This window comes from Eptatretus burgeri, chromosome 5 (genome assembly GCF_056783735.1).
Source record: "Eptatretus burgeri isolate ZD-2024b chromosome 5, Ebu_testis_v1, whole genome shotgun sequence".
NCBI lineage: Eukaryota > Metazoa > Chordata > Myxini > Myxiniformes > Myxinidae > Eptatretus > Eptatretus burgeri.
This window is the reverse complement of record NC_140965.1, coordinates 54646356-54674056: the sequence shown is the minus strand read 5'-3', so window position 1 is coordinate 54674056 and position 27701 is coordinate 54646356. Positions and strand designations below refer to the sequence as shown.

Sequence of the window (27701 nt, the reverse complement as noted above, 5' to 3'; positions counted from 1 at the left end):
AATGAAAACTCGAGCTCCATGGGGTTATGCAGGTGCCATTGGGCTAACCAAATACTGAAACCCCTGTCATATTCAACAAAATCCCGAGGAGAAGATGCAAATTGAAATCGGCTACCCCCTAAAAACACTTGTTTTTTGGGCGTGGCTCCGCCCATAATGGGCGGACCATGCCCATTTTCAGGAAAACACAACTAGATCATGATACAAACCTCCCACCAAAATTTCATCACGATCGGATCAAAACCCACGGAGCTATGCTCGGGACAGACAGACAGACAGACAGACAGACAGACAGACAGACAGACAGACAGACAGACAGACAGACAGACAGACAGACAGACAGACAGACAGACAGACAACAATAACGAATATAGTGGTCACTTATATTTTTTGTGAAAATATTTTTCCGTGAACCAATATTCTTGAAATAAATCATAATAGAGACCTACAAACACAAAAACATAAAAGATCTGTAGAAGGACTATCACTACTTGAATGAGAAATAAAGCATTGTGATACATGTGATATTAATATTCTTTAAAAAAATTTAATAAAGACAACTTCAATCACAAAAACACAAGAAGAATAAAGAAGGAATACAAGGAAATCAGACACAGGTGGAGGCCATTCAGCCCAACATGTCTGCAAGAACACCATACTAATTTATCAACACAAGATCCAAAGAAGAAAATGCAAATTTTTATTTTTATTTTTATTTTTTGTCTATTTATTTTAAGCTTTTGTACATTTTTTTTCTTCTTTCCCTCAGGGAAGGGGGCATGGGCTCGGTTAAAAATGCACAACATCAACCATACAACACCCCTTGATGAGACCCCCACCAACAGACTCCGTACACATGCACACAATCACCCATCAATGCTCAAACCACCTAAAAGTCCTGTCAACATCCCTATACCCCTCTATCTCCATAACTTCCAGGTAACTATCTAATTCTAATTTAAACTTATCAACTGTTTCTGCTGCCACTATCTTTCCAGAGAGGCCATTCCATGTATTAACTACTCTCGGAGTAAAAGTCCCCTCCCCTATCTCCTCGTAACCGCCTTTTTTCTCGTGTATAAAGCTCTGTCTCCTTCAGCTGCTGCTCATAGCTGAGTCTAGCTAGGCCCGGAATCAATCTAGTAGCCCTGAGCTGAACCCTCTCTATGGCATCTATGTCCTTCCTGAATTGGGGTGACCAAAACTGCATACAATATTCTAGATGTTACCTCACTAAATTCCTATACAATGTTAACACTACCTCTTTTGATTTATAAATGAATCCCCTCCGAATACAACCTAAAACCCTATTTGCTCCACCTCTATCTGCCTGGCATTGTGCTGCCTGCTTACCTCCCGTATCTATTACCACCCCAGATCCTTCTCCTGTGTGACACACTCCAAAATTACCCCTTGCATCCTGTAATCTCTATTTTCATTGTTCTTTCCCATCCCCACCACCTTACACTTGCTCAGGTTAAATTTCATCTGCCAATCTTTTGCCTAATCTATGCAAGAATCAATACTTTCCTGTATCTTATCACCACCCCCTCTGTTATTCACCTTTCCTCCAAGCGTTGTGTCATCTGCAAATATGGGAAGCTTACTCTTCACCACATTATCCAAATTGTTGATGTAAATAATGAATAATAATGGTCCGAGTACTGATCCCTGAGGTACCCCACGACTTACATTCTCCCAGCAAGACATTCTCCCACTCACAGCCACTTTTTGCTTCCATTACTAAGCCAGTTTGCAATCCAATTAGCTACCTGACCAGCCACTCCACAAGCCCTCACTTTGCCTAACAACTGCCGATGTGATACCTTATCAAATGCCTTCTTAAAATCTAGATATACTATGTCCACTGCCTTTCCCTCATCTGCCCAATCAGACACTGCTTCATAGAACTCTAAAAGATTTGTTAGACAGGAATTACCTTTGGTAAACCCATGCTGACTCCTTTTAATTAGTTTGTGTTGATTGAAATGGTTCCTCATCTAGTCCTTAATTAATATCTCCAACACCTTCCCCACAACTGAAGTCAAACTAACAGGTTTATTGTTTCCTAATTCTTCCCTGGATCCTTTCTTAAATTATGGTATTATATTTGCCACTCTCCAATCCTCCGGTACCTGTCCTGACTCCAGTGAACAATTGAAAATATCTGTGAACATCTCACTTACCTGCTCAGCCACCTCCATCAATTCTCTCAGGTGCATATTATCTGGCCCCGGAGCCCCCAAGAACATAAATTCTTGACTTGTCAAAATGGTTAATGTATGATTACTTTTACAACAACTTAAAGAAGAAATATGTGAATAATATTAATCTGCTTTATATGAATAGATAGCTCGTTTTATTTTTTAAATCAATACAGAAGATATTTACAATGATATGTCTCCGGATGTTAATATTTATGATACAAGTAATTATGAATCATGTAGTAAATTATTCTCTACAAAGAATAAAAAGGTTATTGGGAAGTTTAAAGATGAATTGGGTGGAAAGTTAATGAGTGAATTTGTGGGTTTGAGAGCAAAAGCTTATGCTTATAAATATATTGATAATAGTATTGAAAAGTGTGATAAATTAAAGGGAATAAAGAAACAATAAACTCTAAACATTATTACAACTGCTCAGTTCTTAAGAAAGAAGACTATCGAAAAATGAATACAATAATAAGTTATTAACATCAATTATAGACGGAAGAGGTGAATAAGAAAGCATTGGGAGCTTTTGATGATAGGTTTTTTTTTGAAAATGGAGTTGACAGCCTTCCTTAAGGCCCGGTCACACCTTGACGTTTTAGCCAGCGATTGCAACGTAGTAAAATGTATGTAAAACGCTGGCTTACGTTGAACTTTTGATGTTTTTTTTTTTAAAGATTCGGACGTATTCATAGCGACTTGGTCTTATGTATAACGCATTGGTAATGGACACAGAACGTTTCGTTGTGTTATAGATAACTTATACCAACGAATGCTGAACCTGTTGTCGGCCGACACAACCGATGCCCAACGATAGTCTAACTTAGGCATAGCGCGTTGCACGCATCGCCGATGATGTCGTGACGTAGCCTATTAAAAGGCTGACGCACAACGATTCGAATCATAACTGCCGTAGAAATTGAAGTGACAACATCGCGGTCACACCTTGGCGATCTTGCCAGCGTATGCCGACCTAAGAAAAATGTGTCTAAAACGTTGGGGCACGTCAAATACGGTATGAGTAAGTTTGGTATACGTGAGTAGAACGCTAAAGTACGCTATCATACGTCGTCGTAAGTAGAGTACGTCAAGAAATTTTAAACATGTTCAAAATTTTACGACGTACTCGGCGTTTGACACACGTTCCACATGCGATGGGGATAAGTTTTACACACGATATGTGGACGCTTACACACGTCCACAAAGGCTATTTATAAGCAACTCGTAAGTCGAAACACGTCGCGGTAATGTCTTTTTTACGCGAAACTTATTTCTAACTTATGTTTGACGTGCTTTGAACCAATTCTTTACGTAGTCCCAACAGACATTGACGTATGTATATGTATTCCAATGACGTCTTCCGGTCGACAAAAAAAAATATAAATGAACGTGTTTCTAGCTTACAACTGCCATATAAAGACGTGTTCCCAGCGGTTTTGGGAATTGGTATATAAAAATGCTGCTCATAAAAGGGGAACCCAACAGTGTTTTTGAGTCCTTTTTGAGTCGATGTCCATGTCAGCAGTAACAGTAACAGTATCAGTATTAGTATTAGTATTAGTAGTAGTTTGTTCATATTGGCAGTAGTAGGTGAGTGTGAGGGGGAGGGTGTGGGTTATGATGGATCGTCCTTGCGTCCGCGTGTCCACGGGTAGGAGACATCTTTTCACCATTGTTCGAAGTTCTTCGCGGCTAATTTTTTATGGGGCTTTTTCAACAATGAGCTATAGCTTGTTTTTACGATTTAGGTCTATTCATAACGGGTTGGACAAATGCACAATGAACTAATAATGTGCATAGAGCGCTTTGATTACTTATAGATACGATATAACAACGAATAATTATCGTGTAGCCGGCGTTCACAAACTATGCCCAACGATAGCCTAACTTATCCATATCGTGCGGCAGTTTATCTTTGCCGGTGACGTAGGGTTTGCTATTCATAGGCTGCCACCCAACGATTTAAATGGCTGCATCTCCACGATTGAAAGTAGACGCTTGCGCTCAACAATTGGATTTTTTTTACACTCAACGACTTTTAAACGGTACCACTCAGCTATTTTCATTGTTTACAATGAACGGTTTAAATTGCTGTCACTCGCCTTTGTTTTTTGACGCTGGGGTTTTGAAATTTGAAGCGTTTCTTCTGAACGTGTTAAAACGCTCAAACTCGACTATTTTAAATAGACGCTGCCGATGGACAATTGGAATCATAGCCAAGCTCGACATCGAAGTGTGAACATCCTCGTCATGCCGAAGAAAAGTTTGAAGAATGCTGCAAATAAGTGTCCTGGCCGTGGCCGTGGACGCTGACGCAAGGACGATCCATTATACCGACGTCTTTCAGCCTATGAGTAACTTAAAAGTAACGTCTGTCGATGTGTGGCAACGATCGCGTAACGTGCCAACAACACGTTAATCATAGGTTAGAAATAAGTTTCGGGTATGCTAAACATTACCTCGGCGTGTCTCAACTTATGATTAACTTACAAGTAGCATGTGTTGACGTCTGTCAACGATCGCAGACCGTGCATACAACTTGTGGCCAGCGTAGCGGAACGTGTGAGTCATACGCCGGCATACGTCGTGAAATTTCAAGCATGAAAAAATTTGAGGACAACCGAAAAGTACAACGTTTAAAGCCAACGTACAACGACGTATGGCAGTGTTTTTCAGCGTGCTCTCAATGTTATCAAAACTTACCCATAACGTATTCAACGTGTGCCAGCGTTTTAGAAAAAAAATTCAAAAATCAGCATACGTTGGCTAAAACGTCAAGGTGTGACCGGGCCTTTATGGATATATACATGAGTTGAGATATTTTAAAGTTAAGGTAAACATGAGTTAAGATATTTGAGAGTTAAGATCAACATAAGTATTAAGATAGTTTGGAGTTAAGATAAACACAAGTGTTAAGATAAATTTAATTTAATGGGCTACTGCTGCCTTTTACTGGTTTAAAAGAGAAAATTACAAGCTTGGTATTTAAATAGAAAACGTAAAGAGTGTGAGAAATATCAATTCGATGTTATTAAAGAAAATTTATACAAATAAGTTAGAGGATGTAAAGAAAATAAACATCCTTGAATGGAAAAATGATAGGCTCAGACAAGAGCATTAAAAGAGGTTTATCATATCATCTCTGCTCAACAAAGACCAAGAATCAAATTCGAACTTATTCTTTGTTAATATACTCGATGGTGATGAGTGTTGTAATTTATACATAAACAAATATTCATTGGTTCACTGTTTGAGTATAGTGAAAAAAATCTTAATGCTGAATTGGAAATAAATTATTCAGTGAAAAAAAAAAATCTTAATACTGAGTTGTAAATTTGGTGTATAGTGAAAAAAAAAAACATGAGTACTTCATTAAGATTTAGTTGAGAGGAGGAAATTTAGGAGTTTTAGGTTTATATCCAAAGAGTTTCCTTAAATTTTCTCCATTAACTTGCATGTAAATGTTGTGTCCTCGAACCCCCATTTCTCTACTACTCACGTGCCTTCTGGTTGATTGGTTTGCATAAGTGGGAACAATCGTCTGTGTGGCAGATAGACTGTTGTTCTTTTTGGATTATGTGGTTTTACCGTGTGAGACATAATCCCTGGCTGATGGGCACCATTACAGCCGGGAGGTACATTTGACATATAAATGATGAATGTGGTCATCTTTGGTTCGATATTTATTGGTATGCTGTCCTGAGGAGGGTAAATTAGCCCAAAATCTGGATAGGTAGCTCTGTTTGATGTTTAACTAATGGCATCCATAAAATCTGTCTGTTTGACAGAGTACCCAGGCTGAAGCCTCTGGGTTGGAGGTGACGCTTTGATGTTGGACTTTACATCCAATGGAGATCGGGGGAGCACTCTTCACTATATATATATATATATATATATATATATATATATATATATATATATATATATATATATATATATATATATGTATATATATATATATATATATATGTATGTACATATAAGCCTGGTGTTGGCGCAGTGGTTAGGGCAGCGGCTTGGGATCCAAAAGGTCCTGAGTTCAAGCCCCGTTGGGCCACTGAATTAATACACCAGGGGGTTGACTCAGCCTGCCATCCTTCCAAGGTCGGCGAAATGAGCACCAGTGTACTGGGCCGGTGTATACCCCGGTTAAAATAGGTGTACCATATCCCTGTGTCGTAAGAGGCGACCAGGGTTGCATCAGGAAGGGCATCCGGTGTAAAACATGTGCCAAATCACTATGCTGATCATACGGATGATCCGCTGTGGCGACCCCTAACGGGAGCAGCTGAAAGAAGAAGAAGATATATATATATATATATATATATATATATATATATATATATATATATATATATATATATATATATATATATATATATATATATATATGTACATGTTTTATACCTCCCAATTTGATGCAGCAGTGAGGCACACGTCACATCCCATATATCTAAAGCTGCATGATTTGTGAGCAGCAATGGCCATCTGCCACACTAACACATTGCCTCTGCCTCACTGCACATAAACCTGGAGGTGTGGTTGCGGTCAGGCATAATATAATAATAAACCAAAACAAAGCACTTCCAACCTGATAATGCAACACAACATTAAACGTCATGTGTCCATGCGAATCACTTTGCTTCCGACCCGGCTGGCTTCAGCAGAGCGTATTCTAGTCTATTTTAAAGATTTTGGATTTAATGGTCACAAGTGAAGGACAGTGGAGACATTAACCATGGTTTCGCTCTTGTTATGAGCTCATCAGGAGGACATACCACATAATCGTTTAACTTTGACTGTAAACCTCGTCAGTTTAATTCTGTTTTAGACCTCCACTGCTCCATCAAGTATATACATATACTAGCGGGGTATGCTTACACATTGTAAGCAATAACGAACCATGCATCCCATTGTCTTGGGTCGCTCACCTGCATTTGATTTTTTTTCATATATATATATATATATATATATATATATATATATATATATATATATATATATATATATATATATATATATACATATATATATATATATATATATATATATATATATATATATATATATATATATATATATATATATATATATATATATATATATATATATATATATATATATATATATATATATATATATATATATATATATATATATATATATATATATATATATATATATATATATATATATATATATATATATATATATATATATATTTATTTATTTTTTTCATTTTTTTTTGACCGTCTCTCTGGATGTTTTCCGATGGTTCTGTGATTTTTTTTTTTCCTGGTGGATAGGCTTCGATGTCCATCGGCATGCAAAGTTACCATGCTTCCCCATTGTCTCGGGTCGCTCACCTGCATCTTTTTCATTTTTATTTTCATTTATCTATATTTTCATTTACGGTGCTTTCCGGTGGTTATGGGATTATTCTTTTTTTTCCTGGAGTATTGGCTTCGATGTCCATCGGCACATGTTTTCAGCTTTCTACATCAGCCGGAAGGTACTGATCTTAATACAAGTCAGTCAGTGAGTCAGTGGTTAGAAAGAGCTTCATATATTCGATAAATTCCCATCCTCCTCCAGCCAAATAAAGCTGCATAAAGCTGCACTGCACAAGGTAAGCTTTATGTTCTGTAGTTTTTCTTGATTCTCTTATGCAGTTTTCTTTTGCTGGAAGAGCATGGGAAGGGTGTCAATAATTCTGCCTCTTTTTGCATAAATAATAAATAGTTGACCCCATTTTACATCCTCGTCCAGTTTCAGGTAGGTTTGCATCATACACCAGATTGCACTTTTTGATGGGGAATTATATAGCATTATTTTGCGTGCTTAATGTGCTCTGTATGACACAATTGTAGTTCCCTGTACAAAACTGCCGGGTCTTGGCTGCCATGGGGCAATTCAGACTAAGCCTCCAGTGAGTCCCAAAGTGATTGTAAGCTTTTTTATGAATAGAATTTCCGTGAGTCCCTGTGACATGTCGAGGACCAGAGCAGCATTGATCCCGTGTTTTAAATGCAGGCCTATGCAACACTCACTCCCTTGTGGGTGAACACTGGCCCTAAGCCCAGAGTACTGAGGCCAAAGGCTGTCGAGGTAGCCAAGTAATCTGTTTTGGTCTGTTTGTTTTCACTTTCACTTTGCCCCTTGCTCTTTCACTTCATTCCCTGTTTCTCCATCCATGGTCCTTTACACCCTCCTCACCTTATTCCTCCTTGCCTTCCCTTCTTTAATTTTACTTCTAAAGTTTAACTTTCTTTATCCTATATGCTTCTTTATCCCAAATTTATTCCATCTTCTTCTCCTCCTCCTTTTCTTCCTCCTTCTCCTCCTTCTTCTATGACTCTCCCTCAACCCTCCTCCACATTTCCAACCTCTTACCACTTTCTTCCACCTCAGTTTTTGCCTTTGAAGCAGTAGAATAGCTCTGTTGTAGGAATCCAGTCTGCTTCAGACTCCCAATTGAGTTTGATTCAAAAAAAAAATAAAAAAAAATAAAGTTCCAATTTGATGCAATGGCATGGATAGCACTGCATCATACCCTTCTTCAGACGGTGCCATAGAGTCAACCATGCTGTTTGCATTTACATTATGAAATTTAATCATCTCAAGGTAATATTTCGAAAAGCATAGCTTCTGATATTCCGTCTAAATTCCTTGCCATGCAGAAGCTCTGTAACCTGCATGAGGCCAATATGCTTGGATATAGCACATGCAGCATGGGCCAACTGGCCTTTAATTGTGCCTTAATTACATTGTGATCCGAATCACGTTTTGTTCTCTCCCATCCCTTTATTGCTTCCTCTGAATTTCTATTTTATCCCCCCCCCCATCCCAACCCTACTTTTCTCACCTCATACATTTACCTCTGCTACCAGAGGTGAAGGAGGTTGTTTTCACCCCTTTTGGTCTGTTTGTCTGTGTACAGGATATCTCAAAAAGTTGTTTACGGATCTGGATGAAATTTTGTGGACAGGTTCGGTGCATGACAAGGATAAACTGATTAGATTTTGGTGAAGATTCGAAACCGGATCCGACTACTACAATTTTTTTTTAAAGTGATTCTTCACCATTGAGAGATAGGGCCAAAATGATATATAGCATGATATCTCAAAAGGTTTTGGACCGATTCGGATGAAACTTGGTGGAACTTTGGGTGTGTGACAAGGAAGAAATGCTTCAATTTTGGTGAAGATCTGTATCTGGATCTGACTAGGAGAATTTCTAAAGTAATTCTTCACCATTGAAAAATAGAGCCAAAAATAATATATAGCACGATGTCTCGTAAAGTTGCACACACAGTCTCACAAAACTTGGTGGACAGGTTTGATGTGTCACAAGGACGAATTGATTAGATTTTGGTGAACATCCGAATCCGGATCTGGAGACGAGAATTATTTAATTTTCCAAGTGATTCTTCACCATTGAGAGATCGGGCCAAAAACGATATAGTACTGTATAGCATGATATTTCGAAAATGTATTGGGCCCGATATGTTCTCGTGGATCAGGCATTGCGTGGTGGAGGTATGCGCTCTATTGAGCACCCTTCTTGTTGCTTCTGCTTTCCTCCTTTTTCCTCGTCCTTCCTTTTCCTTCTTCATGCTACTTGTTTCTTCGACTTTTTTTCTACAAACTCTCTTGCTCCTCTTCTCCTACCTGCCCCCTTTTAAAAAAAAATTTGCCTTCCCCTCATCTTGCTTACCCAAGTGATCTTTTTTTCACACAGATGTTCCGATGACCTACCAAGTGGAAGGGAGCCGGCAAGCCATGCAAGTCATCATTTCTCTACCACCCTCACTCTTCACACGGCTGCCTCCACGACTGCAGGCCGGACAAAGAGTACCCCTGCACCCCGTGTTCTTTTCCCAAGGTTTTGTGGCACCATTAGTTACACTTCTCATTTATTGATGGACAAATTTACATTATACTTAACAGTAGCTTTGAAACACTTTTTATGAAACAGGGATCAAGGAAGAATTTGGAGAATACATATTTTGGTACCGACTCATGGAAGAGCCCACAGCGGCACATCTGTGTCCCCAGCAAATGGTGCTGCCTGCAGCCATGTGCTGCATATGACAGAAGAAGAAGAAGAAGAAGAAGAAGAAGATGTAAGAGCTTGAAGAACAGGTCTCCCCATGATCTTTTAATTCTGGGACAGGTTGAATAATGTGAAGATAAAGAGCAGTCGCTGTATTGGGACTCAAACTGGTTTCCTCACCAATCACAGTTTGGGGTGCATGAATAACCAGTATAAAGCCATAAGGCTTCAAAGTCACTGAGAGGATAGAACAGCGATGTGTTGCTCTGCCAAGCCCCAAAAAGGCAAAACTAGTTGGAAGCTTCACGTTTCATCTGCTTGGTGGCAGCATTTGATCTTGGCATCATTGCATTACAAAAGGCTCTTCTGGGGTTGCAGTTCTGGCATTGTCATGACGACAGCATACATCCAGGTTGGAGAACTTAATCAAATATATATATATATATATATATATATATATATATATATATATATATATATATATATATATATATATATATAATCAAAGGAGCTGTGTCCATGCATAACACTTTTTTTCACCGAAGAAGAATGAAGTTATATTTTTGGCTTTGTCTCTGATTGAACCGTGTCCACGATCCTTCGAGTCAGTAACTTTTTACGGCAGCTCCAACATGATAAACATCAGTTTTTTTAATATAAAGAGCCCATCAGGAGGAAAATGAAACAGGACTTTGAATGCCACTGTAAAACGCACAAACACACAAACAGACACTTTGCAAATTATATGTGGAATTATAAACTAAGGAATTTTAAAAATTATAAATGTATCTGGAAGGAGTGCACAAACAGCGACATTGCCGCCAACAATAGCGACGACGATGACGATGACGACGACGACAACTACAACAGTGATGACAACAGCCACGGTTCGCTTCATTGTACATAGTGATTGAGACTCTCACAACTTTAATATCTCCTGGATGTTCCCCTAGCCTGGATTGCACATGATGGCACTACACAATACGCTTTACTAAATATACCAGCTCCTGTTCCTTTTACCTATCCCTAACCCCTATTAGCACTGCAGCATAGCAAACCAATTGTTCAAATTTGCATAAAAGCACCAAAATTGGTACACATGTAGAATAATGTATTCTGAACAATTCTAGATATGGAGCCACCCGAGATTTTGCCTTGGTCAGCCATTTTGGTGCTTTTATGCAAATTTGAACAATTGATCTGAAATATCAGACTACACTTCTGGACTATATCTTTCCCTGATCTTACCTTATTTTTACCTGCTCCTTTTAACCCCTAACCATTTACCCCACACCTTATCTTTTAGCTTCCCTTTTAACTCCACTGAGACAGAAGACGTTGTTTTCTTGTTTCTGTGTTTTCAAGCATACCATACTTTTGAGTAGCTTTGTCCTTTGAGACACAAAAGACCTTACCACATTGTTTTATCCAGCCTATTTATTTTATGGTGAACTTCAACTGCAATGTTATATATTTGTGGTTTGCGGTTGGGAGGCTCATCTCAATCGCATTGCCGACGAGGTCAATGCTGATTTGTCCACGTTTGAAATATCCCGGCTGATCTGCAGTCCATCGGCTTGGCATAAATCACTCGGTTGGCTATTGTGACTGGAGTGTCTGCAGTTGGATATGGGACAAAGCTTCAGGAGTTTTGTACAATTTCATGGCTGACATTGTCACACACTGTTAAAAGTTTCCTAAATTGAATGTGCACTGAGCAAAACCAGAGACAGTTTGGCACCCGGTAGTTCCAAAGTAGTTGGGAGTGGGACCCAAATATTAAATTATTCTGATTGAAGTTTGGATTCAAACCTCCATCTATTGCTTGTTTGGATTTGGATTCAAATTTGTTTGAGTAGGCAATGGATTGAGGAGAATGCTGATGCCCTCTAGCGTTCAACTGGGGAAGATGAACTCATAATAGATCATGAGCATTCCAAACCTGAAATGACATTGATCATATGAGGTTTGCCAGCTGCTTGTGTCCCATTGTTAATATTCTTGAAACCTGTCCCTTTTTCTACGTTGAAAGCTCATCAGGCTTGGATGTATTGTAACATCTAAAGAACTGCGTGAACCAGAAGATGCAAAAGTCCAAAAAGATCCCCAATGACCTGGGAATGAAGCATTTCCAATGTTGGCTATTGGAAAGCAGTTCATAAAGTTGTTTTTAGAAATGACAGAATTAATTACTTTATTTTCATTTTGGAATCTCATTCTGATCTTATGGTAGAAAACAATCTGTGCCATTGATTCTTCACCATTAAGAAATAGGGCCAATAATGATATATAGCACATCTCAAAAGGTTATGGATGGATTTGGATTAAACTTGGTAGACACTCTGGGTATGTGACAAGGATGAATTGATTCGATTTTTTGTGAAGATTCAGATCCGGATATGAGAATAAAAAAAAAAATTCAAGGATTATTCACCATTGAGTGACGGGGCTGAGATGATAGCATGATATTACAAAAAATTGTGGATTAGTTATGACAAAACAAGAAGGAAGAGTTGGTCGGTGACAATAACAAGCCGATTTGATTTCGGTTCAGGTCCTGATCCAGATCCACCCTATCAGTGGGATCCAAAATGTAAAGTGTTCAGCCTGATAAAGGTATGCGCTCTACTGAGTGCCATTCTGGTTAATATTAGTGTGTGTGTGTGTGTGTGTGTGTGTGTGTGTGTGTGTGTGTGTGTGTGTGTGTGTGTGTGTGTGTGTGTGTGTGTGTGTGTGTGTGTGTGTGTGTGTGTGTGTGTGTGTGTGTGTGTGTGTGTGTGCGTGTGTGTGTGTGATTGTGTGCACTTGTCTGTGTTAATACAGTACATTCCCACATGTGCCTTTTCTTATAACCACCAAGCTCACAATCCAACATTTGTTTTGTTGTGCACAGGTCTCGAACAGACGACTGTGCCGAGCTGTCATGGCAGCCTCTCTCCAATTGAACTTCAGCGCAACATAAACTCATGTTCTTATGACAAAGTGCGCGCCTTTTATCACAGTCTAAGGTAAGGTGGGATTTTCACGAGAGCAGTGAACCACCGGTGCTGTCATTTGTCCTCGCATATTTTATGTCAATGATGTGACGCACAAAATTAATCTTCACTTTCACTTCCATCAGTTACATTTTAAATGTTTGGAAACTATTAACAAAGTCTGCCAGCAACTGCATAAAATGTAGTGCAGTCATGAATTTTGAGTGAGGATGTTTCAAAGCCTGGTGTTGGCTTAGTGGTTAGGTTAGTGGGCTTGGGATATTAGGGTCTTGAGTTCAAGCCCTGTTGGTGGCTGAATTAACACCAGGTGGGGTTGAATTAAGACCAGGTGGGTTGGAGTACCTGTGGAAAGTGGATGCAGTGACACGCTGCTCCGGTGCATGCTCCCATACCTGAACTGACCTGAACTTTGATATAAGTGGTCATAAGTTTTGCATCTGTGCATGTAGAGCTGAAATAGTAACAAGATTATTTTTTCATTCCTTTTTTTTCAGTGTGAGAAACGTATTAATTAGTTATATTTTTATGTTATTTCTCCGAAATAAGCTCATCGAGTGGGGCTCAGTGTCTGGCCATACGTACATCCATACGCCCATTAACATTTGACTAAAACATCTCCTGACAAATTACCTGACCGACAAGGACCAAATTTGGTATGATGCACCAGGACAGCAAGGTCTCATGGGGTTGTGCTCCCTATCCAGATGCACTCCCAAAAGGGGGGGTAAAAATTGGGTTTTACCCCAAATATTGCCATTTTATTCAAACATCTCAGAAACTGCCAGACAGAGCCAGACCAAACTCACCACAAGGCATCAGGACCATGCCCTAACCTTAAGTTGTATCTCCCCCAGAAAGGGAGCCATGGGTTTTCTCGCCGAATCCCTCATTTTTACAAAAACATCTTCTTCTCCACAACCACCTGAGCAACATGGCCAAAATTTGGTAAAATGCATCATGACAGTAATTTCTCTTGTGGTTGTGCTCCCCATCTGGATCTGCCCATTTAAAGAGGGGTTTTGCCCTAAATATGGGTATTTAATTCAAAAATGCTCTCAGAAACAGACAACCGGATCCAGACCACACTAGTCATGTGGCATCATGACCATGCCATTTACTTAATTTGTGCTCCCCATGGCCAAATCTCCCCTGGAAATGGGGCCACGGCCTCACTCTCCTAATCCCATATATTCACTAAAACATATTTTCCTCACAAACTACATGACCGATATGAACCAAATTTGGTACGATACATCAGAACCGTAAGGTCTCATGGGTTTGTGCTCCCCATGAGGAACCACCCCCTTTCAGAGGTTGATATGGGTGGGGTTTCACCTCAAACTAAAATAAATTTTAAAGAAACCAATGGCCAGACGCAGACCAAGCTCTTCATAAAACATAAGGACCATGTCATTAACTTAAATTGTGCTGCCCATGACTGCACCGCTTCAGAAAGAGGGGCCATGGCCACTTCCCCCCAATCCCTTATTTTCAGCCTGCCTGTTGGGGAAATAACCATCAGTCCCCCACAAGGCTATGTTTTAATTGTAATGTGACTTTTTGGATTTATTTCGGGCTATTGTTATGTACAGCCTGTAATTTGTAAAAGTCAGAAATAACAAAAATAAAATAAAAACCCCCATGGTGTCTGACAATTCCCCCCTCCCTCCCCCCACTGGAAATTTCACAAATCGCACCCTGAGAAATCCTAATTGCAAGTTTCCACGTATCGTAATTATCCCGCACATGCAAAGGAAACGAGAAGGGCACTCGGTGGAACACATACCTCCGCCACGTTATGCCTGATCCATGAGAACATATTGGGCCCAATACATTTTTGAAATATCATGCTATACAGTGCTGTATCGTTTTTGGCTCAATCTCTCAATGGTGAAGAATCATAATAAAAATTAAATAATTCTCGTATCTCGATCTGGATTCGGAAATTCACCAAAATCAAATCAGTTTGTCCATGTCACATGCCCAACTACCGACCAAATTTCATCTGGATCCATCCACAACCTTTTGAGATATCCTATACACAAACAGACAGACAAACAGACAGACAGGGGTGAAAACATCACCTCCTTCACCTTCGGTGGCAGAGGTAAAAACGGGGTTAAGTAATTGTTTCATGACTGTCTGTCTGTCTGTCTGTCCATCTGTCTTATCAGTTTATGATCAAAGAACAGCTTATTTAAATTAAATGTTATATTTCGAACATGAATTGAAACATGAATAAGAAGACGAGTCCTTCGTTTTACTGTACTTTGTCTGAATTTGTCACGATCACACATGTGCAGAGAGGAGTGAGATATCTTTTTCTACTCTGTCTGCCATCCTGGCAATCAAACAAAATTGAAAATCATTCCAAACTGGAAACTTACTGTTTTTAAGGACTTGATAATGGACACAAATAACAGGCATGAATAACTAATGGTGTGTTAGATAATGTGGAGTTATGGACACTGCGGTAATAGTGGCACAGTAAATTCCGGAATTTATTTATTTATACGACTTTGACGGTCTTTATTTTATTTAAATTTAACTATATACTTGAACATTGCAGTACACAAATCATCTGTCATTATACTTTCAAAAACCTCCAGTTTTGCAGTACGTCAATTTAAACTAGAACGGCACTCGGCAGACAACCGGACGAACAGTTTGTTTGTACCCCACTGATAGGCCGGATCTGCATCTGGCTGGACCTTAACCAAAACCTAATCGCCATGTTCTTGGCACGGAATCAACTCGTCCACCTCGTTGTCGTAACTCTTCCATAACTTTTTGAAATATCATGCTATATATTGTTTTTGGCCATATTTCTCAATGGTGAAGAATCACTGAGAAAATTATAAATTTCTCATATCTGGATCCGGTTTTGGATGTTCACCAAAATTAAAACAATTCTTCCTTGTCCTACACCCAACCTGTCCACCAAATTTCGTCCGAATCCATCCTTAACTTCTTGAGATGTCGTGCTGACGGACAGACAAATAAACAGGGTTAAAAATGTAACCTCCATTCTCCTTTGGTGGCAGAAGTAATAAATGTTCAATCGGGGTGGTATATAAAGGTGGTATTCGGGACTGCTTCTGGACTACTTCAATAGCACGAAACTTTCGGATGTTTTTTTTTTTAAGCGATCATTAAAATCATTATTTTGTTAAAATTGAAGTAACACTGTATGGTGGATCGTGTTCTCTGAGCTCTCTAATGACCTCGCGCAATCATCGTTCAGCACATGGAACTCATGCACCCTTAGGTTTTCATAGGTCACACGAGGAATTCTGAGGAAATTCGAAACGGTCTTTCCTCGACACCAGCCGGTGGATAATTCAAAAAACGCACCGATTACATTCGTTAACGATCCATTAAAATGCCAGTTCTGTCAAAAAAAATAAGAGTAATCGTATCATTGGACACATTCTTGCAGGGTCTTCCATTCGCCATGTTGCACGGTTCTTTAATGTTAGGAGAGGAAATGTTTTAGCTCGGAGGAGTATTATCAGTCACTGGATCAACAAGAGATATGCGAAGAAGCAGACATCCCAGGATGATGACTCCTGCTAAGGAGCGATATATTTGCATGAGCCATCTTCGCAATTGGTTTCAACCTGCCCAGCGTGCTACCAACACACTCCAGGGACCCCACGGGGTAAGTGTCAACACCATCTTGTAGTATCTCAATGATGCAAGAATCCATGCTCGTCATCGTATTCAGCATCCAACAGTTACTCCGCGATACTTCCAAGCAGACTTGCAGTGATCAAATCAACATGCCTGATGAACACGGAGGCAATGGGGCGAGTGATATGTTCATTGACGAATTCAGATTTCAACAGAAGACGCAATGAAATACCCTAGTCTGCATCCAGGAAGCGCAACTTTTGTAGATGGAAGTGTCATGATGTGGGTGGTATTGCTGAAACATTTAGCACCAACTTGATCCATATCAATGGCAAGCGGATGCCAGATCGAGACATTAATGACGTCTTACAGCAACATGTGTTGCTTACCCTTCAACAACATGGTCCATGAATCATTTTTATGCATGATAATCTTCCTGCTCACAGAATCATTCAGACAAGGAATGTTCTCATCAATGCCAACGTAAATGTCATGACACCCTGGCCTGCCATTCATCACATTTAAATCCAGTTGAACATCTCCGATATATCATTGACTGATGCTTTTGACATTACCATGGTCCACCACAGGACATTACCATGAACCACCACCCAAAAGAGGCAGTATGCAATGATCGCATGGTTTTCATAATTTCACATAAACACAATCTCTGGGCTAAAAGTTTCTTCATAGCTTAATGGCTTTGTCAGCAGGATAAAATGCTCAAAATGAAACTTGTGATAAAATACCCCTGACTTTAACCTAAGGTGAGAAAGGATTATATAACATAGGAGAACAAGAAAAGCCTGTCAACCATCATGTCATTTCAGAGTTGGTACTCGTTTCTGTGGGTGTTACAATGGTGCAAAGTGACGCACCTGATAATGTTGAGGGTCAGCGTACAGTGATGTGTGATCCATTTGGCTCTTTCATTCCATTCAGGTCTTTCTACCTGGATAAAGAGAAACTGCCTTCAGAACCAACAGCAAAAGTGGTCATGGTTGATAAAGTGAGTATAAGAGTCAATGAAACAAATTAATTTGAACATACAGGGTGTCCCACAAGTCCCTGTACCCCTGAACGTTCTCCTACTCGAATAAGGTGAGCAAAATAAAACAAATGCATTGACTTAATTATCAATTTTACCCATTCTCACATGTTTTTGAAGACTTATTGTGAAATCTGGCTTGAAACATCTCAAATTAGAAGGGCACTCAGTAGAGCGCATACCTCCACCACGCAATGCCTGATCCACAAGAACATATCAGGCCCAATACAGTTTTGAAATATCATGCTATACAGTACTATATCGTTTTTGGCCAAGTCTCTCAATGGTGTAGAATCACTTTAAAAATTAAATAATTATCATATCCTGATCCAGATTCAGATCTTCACCAAAATTAAACCAATTCTTCCTTGACACAGACCTAATATGTCCACCAAGTTTCGTTTGAATCCGTGCACAACTTTTTGAGATATCGTGCTATGTATCACGTTTGGCCCTATCTCTCAATGGTGAAGAATTGCTTAAAACATTCTAGTAGCCGGATTTGGATCTTCACCAAAATTGAATCAATTCTTCCTTGACACTCATCCAACATGTCCACCAAGTTCCATCTGAATCAGTCATCCACTTTTTGAGATATCGTGCTGAATATCAATTTTGGCCCTCTATCAATAGTGAAGAATTGCTTTAAAAATTCTAGTAGTCGGATCCAGACCCAGATTTGGATCTTCACCAAAATTGAATCAATTTGTCCTTGGTAATCAGTTTCTCATCGGGTTTCCAGTCTGATTATTTCAATCTACCCAAATACTCATCATGAAATGCTCGTTTTTTTGTAAACATAGTCAAGGCTTATGGAAGAGTTGGAACACAGAATGGATCAGGATGCAACATACCAAAATGAACAGCAGGAGAAGGGGGAAAATAGATGGAGATGGACAAAGAAGGGATGCATGGAAAGATGATGGATATGGGAGAACGCAAGGCGTGAACAACATGGATACAGAAGCAAAATCATGCAAGGGGTGGGGGCGTTTTAATGTGTGTAGAAAAGATCATAGTTTTGGATGGGGGATGATTTGATATGGTGGTGATCAGCTGTCTTGAAGACCTGCAGGGAAGAATGAGGTTGAAGAGAGTGTGGAAGTTGTTCCACAGGTGGGAAAAATGTAAAGGGGTCAAGTAAAGGGGGCTCTGGTTACTCATACCTTGTATCATCTTCAAAACCCCTTACCCCAATTCACCTGCAAAGAAAATAATAAACCTGCTGACTTGCGGATAAAAGGACTTATGGGACACCCTACCTGTACAGTGATTTCAGTTTAATGTTGTATGCAGATACTTTGGTCGCAGTTCCAACATCAAGTTTGTTATAATCCTTTCTTCAAACAGCTGTTAAGGCCACTTGGTGCTTTGGATGAGCTGAGTCATATCACAGAGGTGCTCCTAGATCGTAAAGACCAACACACGCATTGGCCTGATGGGACATCTTCGCCAGGGAATGTTATGACTGGTACAACAAACTCGGGGGCCGGTCTTCTCTCCGTGACCGCAGAGCTGTGTGACCGCCTTGGGGCTTGCCATGTGATCGTTTGTAACAGCGGAGTGCACAGGTATGATGGGAATACAGGACTCTTCACAAATGCACAACCTGATATGTTTTCTCAGATTTCTTATTTTTCCTCCCTCAACCACATAATTGCATAAAATGCATCTCAACTACCGAATCAATCTTGATAATATAATTCATCTTGACCACAAAACAAACCTTGAGCACATAAGACGACACATGCACTTCGGCCTTTGAAGCGCACAAAAAGCTCCTCAACAATAAAAGCACATAAAAATCACTTCGGCCACAAAATGTACTGGAACCACAAAACCACAAGGTTGTACAAGGCACACATCAACCACAAAAGTGCACAAGGCACACACCAACAGTAGAAGTGTCCAATGTACACACAAATGGCAAAAGCACCCAAGGCACGCATCCACCACAAAAGCTCCCCAAGCAAACAGAAACCACAAAAGTGTCCAAGGCATACATCAACCACAAAAATGCACAAGCCATACATCACCCAGGTGGGGTTGACTCTGTCTGTCATCCTTCCAAGGTCAGCATAATGAGTACCAGCTTGCTGGTATCCTGTGTCAGAGTGGTGACATGTCCAGGATTGTGCCCAATCGCCAAGGAGACTGCTTAGACAGCACCAACGCTCTGCACAGAGAATGGTCCCAATGGATGGAGGGATACATCAACCAAAACAAGTGTCCAACGCACACATCAGCCGCAGAAGTGCACAAGGCACATATAAACCGTGAAAGTGCACAAGGCACACACCAACCACAAAAGTTCTCAAGACAAACACCAACCACAAAAGTGCACAATGCACACATTAATTGGATGTCCATGAGGGCACGCAAAATGCTCCCGCAAAGGCTGTTGACAATTATAACAGACATTAATTTCCAAAAACATTCGAGATAAAAAAAAATTATTCCCAACAATAACCAGACTTACCATATATTTTTGCATTTAATTGTGAAACACACTTCCGTTGCTGAATTATAATCGTCGGACAATATTCCGATAATAACTTTGTGGAAATGATTGCATTGACATCACCCAAATAGCTATTTGTAGTACAACAAAGGGATGCATTTCAAGTTTTGTGTTGATGGAAAAAGAGAAGCTATTTTTTGAAACTGTACTTAGATGTTCTACTTAATAATACATCGTGTGCCTCTCATGCTGCAGGTGCACCCTGCAGGTAACAATGGAGCAGGTAATGTGGTTGACAAGATGTCATGGGCTGCCCCCTCGCTCTATGATGCAAGCAGCGGATGTTATGCGCAAGCAGGTCAGCCTCATCATCTTCCTGCCCCGTCTTGAATTGCATTCTCGTGTCTATGTCTCGCACTAATGGACGCAAGTTAGTCACGCGGGTGAAGCATCGCATGTCTCTGACTTTAAAAAATGCGGTCTTTTTCTCTCTGCAAAAACTATCATGGTCCTTTCATTATTATCCTCAACTCGTGGAGTTTTTTTGCCCTTACCTTGTGGTTCATTTGAAGACCATAGCAATAGTAATGGACACTTGAATGCTAAAAAAAAAAAGAAAGACTTTTGAAAGACCGTAAAACCAACCCTGTGTTACTAAACTCACTATGACCTGTGCACACAGATGCACTTTTATGACTGCAGCAAGATCTAAGAGCCAACTTGATTGGTTATCTTTGTTCACAGCATTGATACAAATGCTGATTGCTTCGATGCAATACCCACGTTGTAGTTGGCTAATGAGTCTTGTGATTGCAGTAACTTTGTATAAAATGTCATAAGAAGGCCTCCATGCTCTGTGTGTCTGCACATCGTGTAACATTGTAGTATCAAACTGTAACTTTATATGGGCATGCTTTCATCTGCAGCTGTGATTGACATTTCCTTTGAGAATGAGCAATGGTGTGTGATTTACTTCACTTGGACTGAATGCGGATTGATCTATCTCATGCTCTGGCAGATACGTCAAAATTGAAGACTGATGCGAAATAATTGCTTCATCAAGAATACCATTCAAACGTCAAATTAATCATCGAATTGCACTGATTTAACTTTAATGAGCCTTTGTGTCAGCATCCCGAACAGTGCCAACATCCTGGTGAAGGAGGAAGAATTGGACAGATGGTTTTTAATCTATGCAAGTGATACCATCCCAGATGGACTGATTTCCAGAGGGCTTTTTGACCTGCCGTTCTCTCACCTCTGCTACTACTAAGGCAGATTTTTTAAGTGGGCCTCAGAAATCACTTTGTTTCCAAGTAACACGGCTTCAGGGGCCTCTTGTCGAACGGCCTTTGAGGTTTAGCTGGAAACTTACTTCCTATTCGAATATCCAATGTGGTAACATGGAAAACCAAAGCCAAAATATTGTCATCTGTAAAGGAAACTAAAAAATTCTGATGCCACATTACCTTTATAGATTTTAGCAGATGATATGAGATTTCTAAAGTGTATGGGGTGATAAAACTGTACGTCGACCTGCATTTCAGTCCACTGGAGGACCAAGGCATCCTTCAACTCATGTTGGGGGTGATTGGCAGACTGGCCACACTTCCCAAGTGCAGGTTGGTGAGAGTGAACAGCCATGAGAATTTAACCCGCACGAGCCAGTGGAGAAGCACCATGTCTTTAACCACTCAACAAAAACAGGCAGCTCAATAAGGTGATAAGAATCCATTTATACTCATTGGATCAACATACAGAATGTTTGACATCCTTACCTGAACCTCATGTTGACATCAGTCTCAATTCGCTTAACCTCGTTCAGTACAACCTCAAGCATTATTACAGTATCAATTTTCATGTCACATTTTGTTCAACAATACCTTATCCCAATGACAGATAGCTGGCGGCTGAATCACTTACACTACACCTGGAGAAGATCAGAAGAGGGAAGTTCTTACACCTACAACATTGTAATTGAATGTAGGCAAGTGTCACATTCTCATTGTGTCTGCTGAATGATTGACAAGCCAAACTACCAATGTACTTTTGTGATGAAGTTCTCGAAGGAATTCTGTCCCTTGAATTCCTGAGCCTTATCATTAACCAGCGGCTGGCAGGATGTCCTTGAGTTATGCACACTCGCCTCTAAGTTGTCTAGCCTGGGTTTGAATCCGACCGAATCCAAATCTGCAAGGGTTCAAATCTGAATCTGAACTATGTTTCACAAGCATGGCGATTCATCAATATGTGTGCCGTTCCTCAGATGGACATTAAACGGGAATCCCATCTGTTGGCCTTAGTTGGTGGATGTTAAAGATCATAAGGTGTCCTTCGCGAAGATTAGGCGAGCTATCACTGACACCATGGGGACATTGGGATCATTAATCAAGACCTCTCCTGAGCACAATACATTTATAACCTTGCCTCAAAAGCAAGCCAAAGACTATGTATCTCCATCATTCCACATCCTTCTTCAGTGCTTCATAACGTCTCACAGCCTACAAGACCATTGCTCATGGCCCGATGGAATGCTGCTCCCCATCATCGTCTGGCACACCCAAATCACATCTGTCACTTCTAGATGCTGAGGAATTGCAAATGTTAAACATCATTGGCATCACCTACTGAGTCCTCATCCTTCTACTGCTCATCAAACCCTTTGCCACTCCCAACCCGACCATGATATAAATTTCCTTTCAGTAACCTCCAGCACATTAACTTCCTGAAATCCAGGTCTACCACTCAGATCTCCTCCTTTGCTCCCTTTTTTTCTGTGGAATCAACTCCATGTCAGTCCAATCCAGTTATTCCTTTGAAGGCTTCAAGGTCACAGCAGACCATCTTACGTCATGTCCCATCCTGACTTGATTGTTTTATTTTCCCCTCCCCCCACACCCTCAATAAACCCTATTTTCCTCCCACCTCTTTTATTCCATTCCTCTATTCATCCACCTGTTGTCATTATAATAGCCCCCCCCCTAATCCTTCAATATTTTTCTCTTCCATCAGCCTCGACCTTGCTTAGAAAAAGTCCTTATTGTGTCTTAGGTGAATAATTTTCATGTAATGAACAGGAGAATGCAAGAGATTATTCGACAATTCCAACAATGAATCTTCTCACATTCGAGCAAGTGCAGGAAATGTCATTATCAGATGGCAAGGGATGCTTGTCACTTATTCACATATTTGGACTATCAGGTTTAACGAGGAGTGTTGGTGGGAGGGTGGGGGGGCTTCACCCTTCGGGCCTCAGAGTGGAAAACCAACACACCATTGTTTAGTTTATTCCACACTTATGTTTCCACCTGTAGTCAGACTGGATGTATTTTCTTGGTCGATTTTTGGCCCACTGAAGGGCCTACTGTTGTAGAGGGGGTTCAACAAAGTTCAAGTGTTGTATTCTCAGATTAAGTAAGACAATTATCTTTTGCTCTTTCTTGTGTTAAACAAAATGGACTTGTGCTGTGTCATTGAATCCATCGTTGAGGTGGTTTTGTACACCTGTGGAGAAGAACTTGCTTTCGGATTTATCCCCAGCACTATGAAAATGTCACCGGGGTAGAGCATGTTGAAGCACGCTCACTTTCAACTGGAACATTAGGCTACGTCCCCCATCTGCATTTTTGAAAAAAATTAAAATTACACCATCTTTGCCATAAATAGATTCCAGTTAGTGGACAACATGAAATCAGAAAAAGGATTTGTGAATATTAATGCACAAATTACACCACCAAGTATTTTGGGGGCATGAATCAAACTTTACATAATGGTTAGAGTGCCTGCTTTGAGTCTCGAAGGTCACTGGTTTGAACCTGTTCGAGTGTTGCTTCCTTGCTTGATTTGATGCTCGGCATTTATAAAGGATAGAGGGTTCACAGGCAACCATTGTGCATGTTTGATGGCTCAAATTCCTTACAAAGCAACTCTTGTTGTTATTATTATTATTATTATTATTATTATTATCAATAGTAATATGGTATGTAATTATAGTTTTGTTGGATAGGCTTTATATTACTAAACTACAGTTTGGTTACCCTCACGCCATTACTGCAGTCTGGGTCTGATGTGGGATGTGGCTGTAATAATGGCCTTGTGCAGGAGAATTTGGACACCTCTCACATCTGTGGCTATGTTGTAACAGTGACATATCTGATGAGGATTATTTTGTTTGGTCCATGAAGTGAAGTGATGGACAGTAATGTGTATACCATGCTGTGCCAACAGGGTGCTCGGGTGCAGAACACAGCTAAGAACCTCGGTGTGCCAGACAGCACACCGCTTGTTGTGCCACGGTAAGTGTGCTGATAATAATAAGGATGGAAAGAGTTTGGCATGTCATGGGAACCTTGGTACCTTTCATTTGAGGGGCATTTGTGGTGGTTGAGACCTTTAGATGCATTTTCAAATGTGCATGTTTCGTAATTCACACAGTTACTTAACCTACAAGAAGACCCTGAATATATGTTGGGTCATGTTTGGAACTTTTAAATGTTATTACTTCGTCATTAGCTTGTCTACGCCAACGTCGAGGTGAGCTATTAAAGCCGAAATGACATCAGGCAGTCAGTGGGTCCATCAGCATTTTTGTTTTCCTACTCTTCTAAGGCGGCTGAACGGATGGTTTTGAAACTCGGCATGATGAGTCATGATGTCAATGCGCAAAAACTAATGGAGCCCTTTTATTAAATTTTCATCCAGGTGGTGAGATAATTAACTCATCAACTCAAAATGTAATCTATGTTTTTCCATCACAGATGGAGATATTACATCACTTTACGAGATAAAAAACGATGTTTCATCATTAATATAATTTGGCCTGAATCTTAATTTAACCTCCTAATTACATTTTAAGCTCTTCATGTCATTCATGCCCACTTGCTTTGAAGAACGGGAAAGAAAGGGGGAGGGGAGGATAGAGAGTTGGGGTGGGGGGTGGAGGGGGGTGGGCAGAGAGGGGACAATCCATTCAGTCTCATTTAGTTCCTTTTCGCCTTTTTACCCTTTTAGTCCTTTTAAGACCCTTTTCACACTTTACACCCTTTAGACCCCTTAAGACTCTATCGATCCATAAGACTCTTTAGACCTCTAGACCCCAACTACACTTGAAATGGACTGTTTGGACCTTTAGACCACATTAACACTTTAGACTATTAGACCATTGAGATCACTTTAGATACTTTAGACTCCTTAAACACTTTAGACCTGTTAGACTGCTGAGACCCTTTGACCCTTTAAACCCATTATAACTCCGAAGACCCTTTTTATACCTTTTAAGACCCTTTAGACATTGACATCATTTTGACCCCTTTAGACTTGCGAGACCTTTTAGACCCTTAGTACTTTTGGAATGTACCCTGTAGACCCCTTAGATACCACAGACACTTTTAGACCTTTACATGCTTCAGACCCCTTAGAATATAGATACTTTTGACAATTTAGACCCCTTATAGACCTTTAGTCCTTGTATTTCCCCTTTAGTCCCTTTAAGACCCTTCCAAAACATTTGACCTTTATACCACCAAGACCCCTCAAACCTTTCCACTCCTTCAGGGTATAAAGGACTTAAAGGTCCTTTCACTCTTTCACTGAACAAAAACTAATGGAACATATTTCATCGAGTTGGCCGAGTAGAGATTGAATTGGTTTTTTCATCTGATGAGAGGAGAGAGAGGATGTGATGAGGCGAGTGAAGGAGATGAGATTGCCAGGAAGAAGAGGAAGAGGAAGGCCGAAGACCATATGGAAGGAGGTGGTGACAAGAAAGTTAGAAGTTGTGAAATTGGAAGAAGAATGGGCGATTGACAGGAGGAGATGGAAAAGGGTGATTAACCAGCATTGTCGTGACGGTGTGTGGTGGAGGCATCAACATCTTGAAACATCCCATCACCGTCGAGATATCGAAGAATAATTGTAGTATCAACGATGTTTGGTGCTCTGTCGAGGTATTCACACGATTTCACCCGTCACCGAGATGGCATAAGGAGATCACAACCATGACAGTTGAATGTATGCAAGGCCATGACGCAACCTCAACTAGCCTGAACTCTTGGGATGTTCAGAACTTTAAGAGATCTCAACCTCATCCAAATCCTGGCAGCCTTTGCAAATGGAATGAAACGTGATTTATCAGTACATGCATCATCCTATTGGTTGATTTTTTTTTTTATTTTTTTATTTTTTCCATTCACAAAATTTCTGGCTTTGCAGGTGGACTTATTTCTCACATTATTAAAGGGGAACCCAAATGCAATTTTTTTTTTCCTGAAAACCATTGAAAATCATTAATAATGGTGTCATTTGAAGGGGAAAAAAAAATTTCGAATTTTTTTGCCAATCACAAAGTGCTGAAAAAAAGCCCTGGTGTTGATTTTCGATTTTCGCTAGTGACATCACACCTGAAACCCACCATGATCCAAATGGCGGCTTACATAGAGAAACGGTATTTCGAGCTTGGATTCAGATACTAATTGCACCGTCAAGAGCAACACTGAAGGTTCTCAGGATGTTGAAACTGATCAATGGGATTTTGAAGAAACCATTGGAGACAAAATTAGTGATGGAAACGCTTTCAGAGGAATTGTGAAGCCGGATCGTTTCGAGCCTTATGCGAGAAACTCAAATGAAGATGGTGACAATGAAGGTGTTGGTGAAGATGAAAACGCCGGTTTCATGTTCACCAGAGATTGGTAGTTTTTGTTTTTCCACTCAATTGACAATGCACAAGGGATTTTGTATTAATTGATAAATCAGTTATATTACTCCAGCAGAAGCATGACATGGCACGGCACGGCATGGCACGGACACTGCCCAGACACACTCGGACACTGGACAAAATGGGTGACAAATGCTTTGTCCCACCATCGTCGGCTGACTAGGTGACTTGTATGTTATGGGATCGTCCCGTTTCATACTTTCCTGGGTCACCATTTGTGTTGTGGTCATGTTGTGGTGCTGTGTCATGCCGTGTTTGTGCTGTGTCATGCCGTGTCGATGTCCTGCTCCAGTGGAGGGGGGAGTGGTGCTCAGGAGGAGAGGGGGTTTGAGGGGTTGGTGGAGGGTGTGTGTGTGTGGTGGTGGTGGGTATTGTGGGGTGATGGTTGATAGGGGATTGTGGGGGGATGGTGGAGGGGGTGGTGTAGGGTGGTGGTGGGTATTGTTTGGGTCATGAGGATTGTGGGGGATGGTGGAGGAAGGGTGTGATGATGGTGGGGGGTGATGGTGGAGGGGGAGAGGGTGGAAGGGGGTATGGGACGGTGATGGGTATTGTGGGGGTGATGGAGGATTGTGGGGGATGG

At 40.4% G+C, this 27701-nt stretch overlaps 1 protein-coding gene and 1 long non-coding RNA gene across 3 annotated transcripts in view; one reads left to right on the top strand and one right to left on the bottom strand.

Moving 5' to 3' along the window:
• Positions 1 to 27701, bottom strand: part of LOC147026458 (uncharacterized) — an 89317-nt gene that overhangs the window by 3121 nt on the left and 58495 nt on the right. The window contains exon 2 of the long non-coding RNA XR_015058363.1: positions 17773 to 17846. This is a non-coding gene — a long non-coding RNA (uncharacterized LOC147026458). The remainder of the gene's footprint in view (positions 1 to 17772; positions 17847 to 27701) is intronic.
• Positions 1 to 27701, top strand: part of LOC147026460 (phosphatidylinositol 3,4,5-trisphosphate-dependent Rac exchanger 2 protein-like) — a 191247-nt gene that overhangs the window by 131818 nt on the left and 31728 nt on the right. For both annotated transcript variants that reach the window (XM_085881887.1, XM_085881886.1), the window contains 6 exons: positions 9951 to 10094; positions 13159 to 13273; positions 17837 to 17903; positions 19293 to 19513; positions 20659 to 20761; positions 24631 to 24698. In XM_085881887.1, the coding sequence (XP_085738013.1) occupies positions 9951 to 10094; positions 13159 to 13273; positions 17837 to 17903; positions 19293 to 19513; positions 20659 to 20761; positions 24631 to 24698 (718 nt within the window). The remainder of the gene's footprint in view (positions 1 to 9950; positions 10095 to 13158; positions 13274 to 17836; positions 17904 to 19292; positions 19514 to 20658; positions 20762 to 24630; positions 24699 to 27701) is intronic.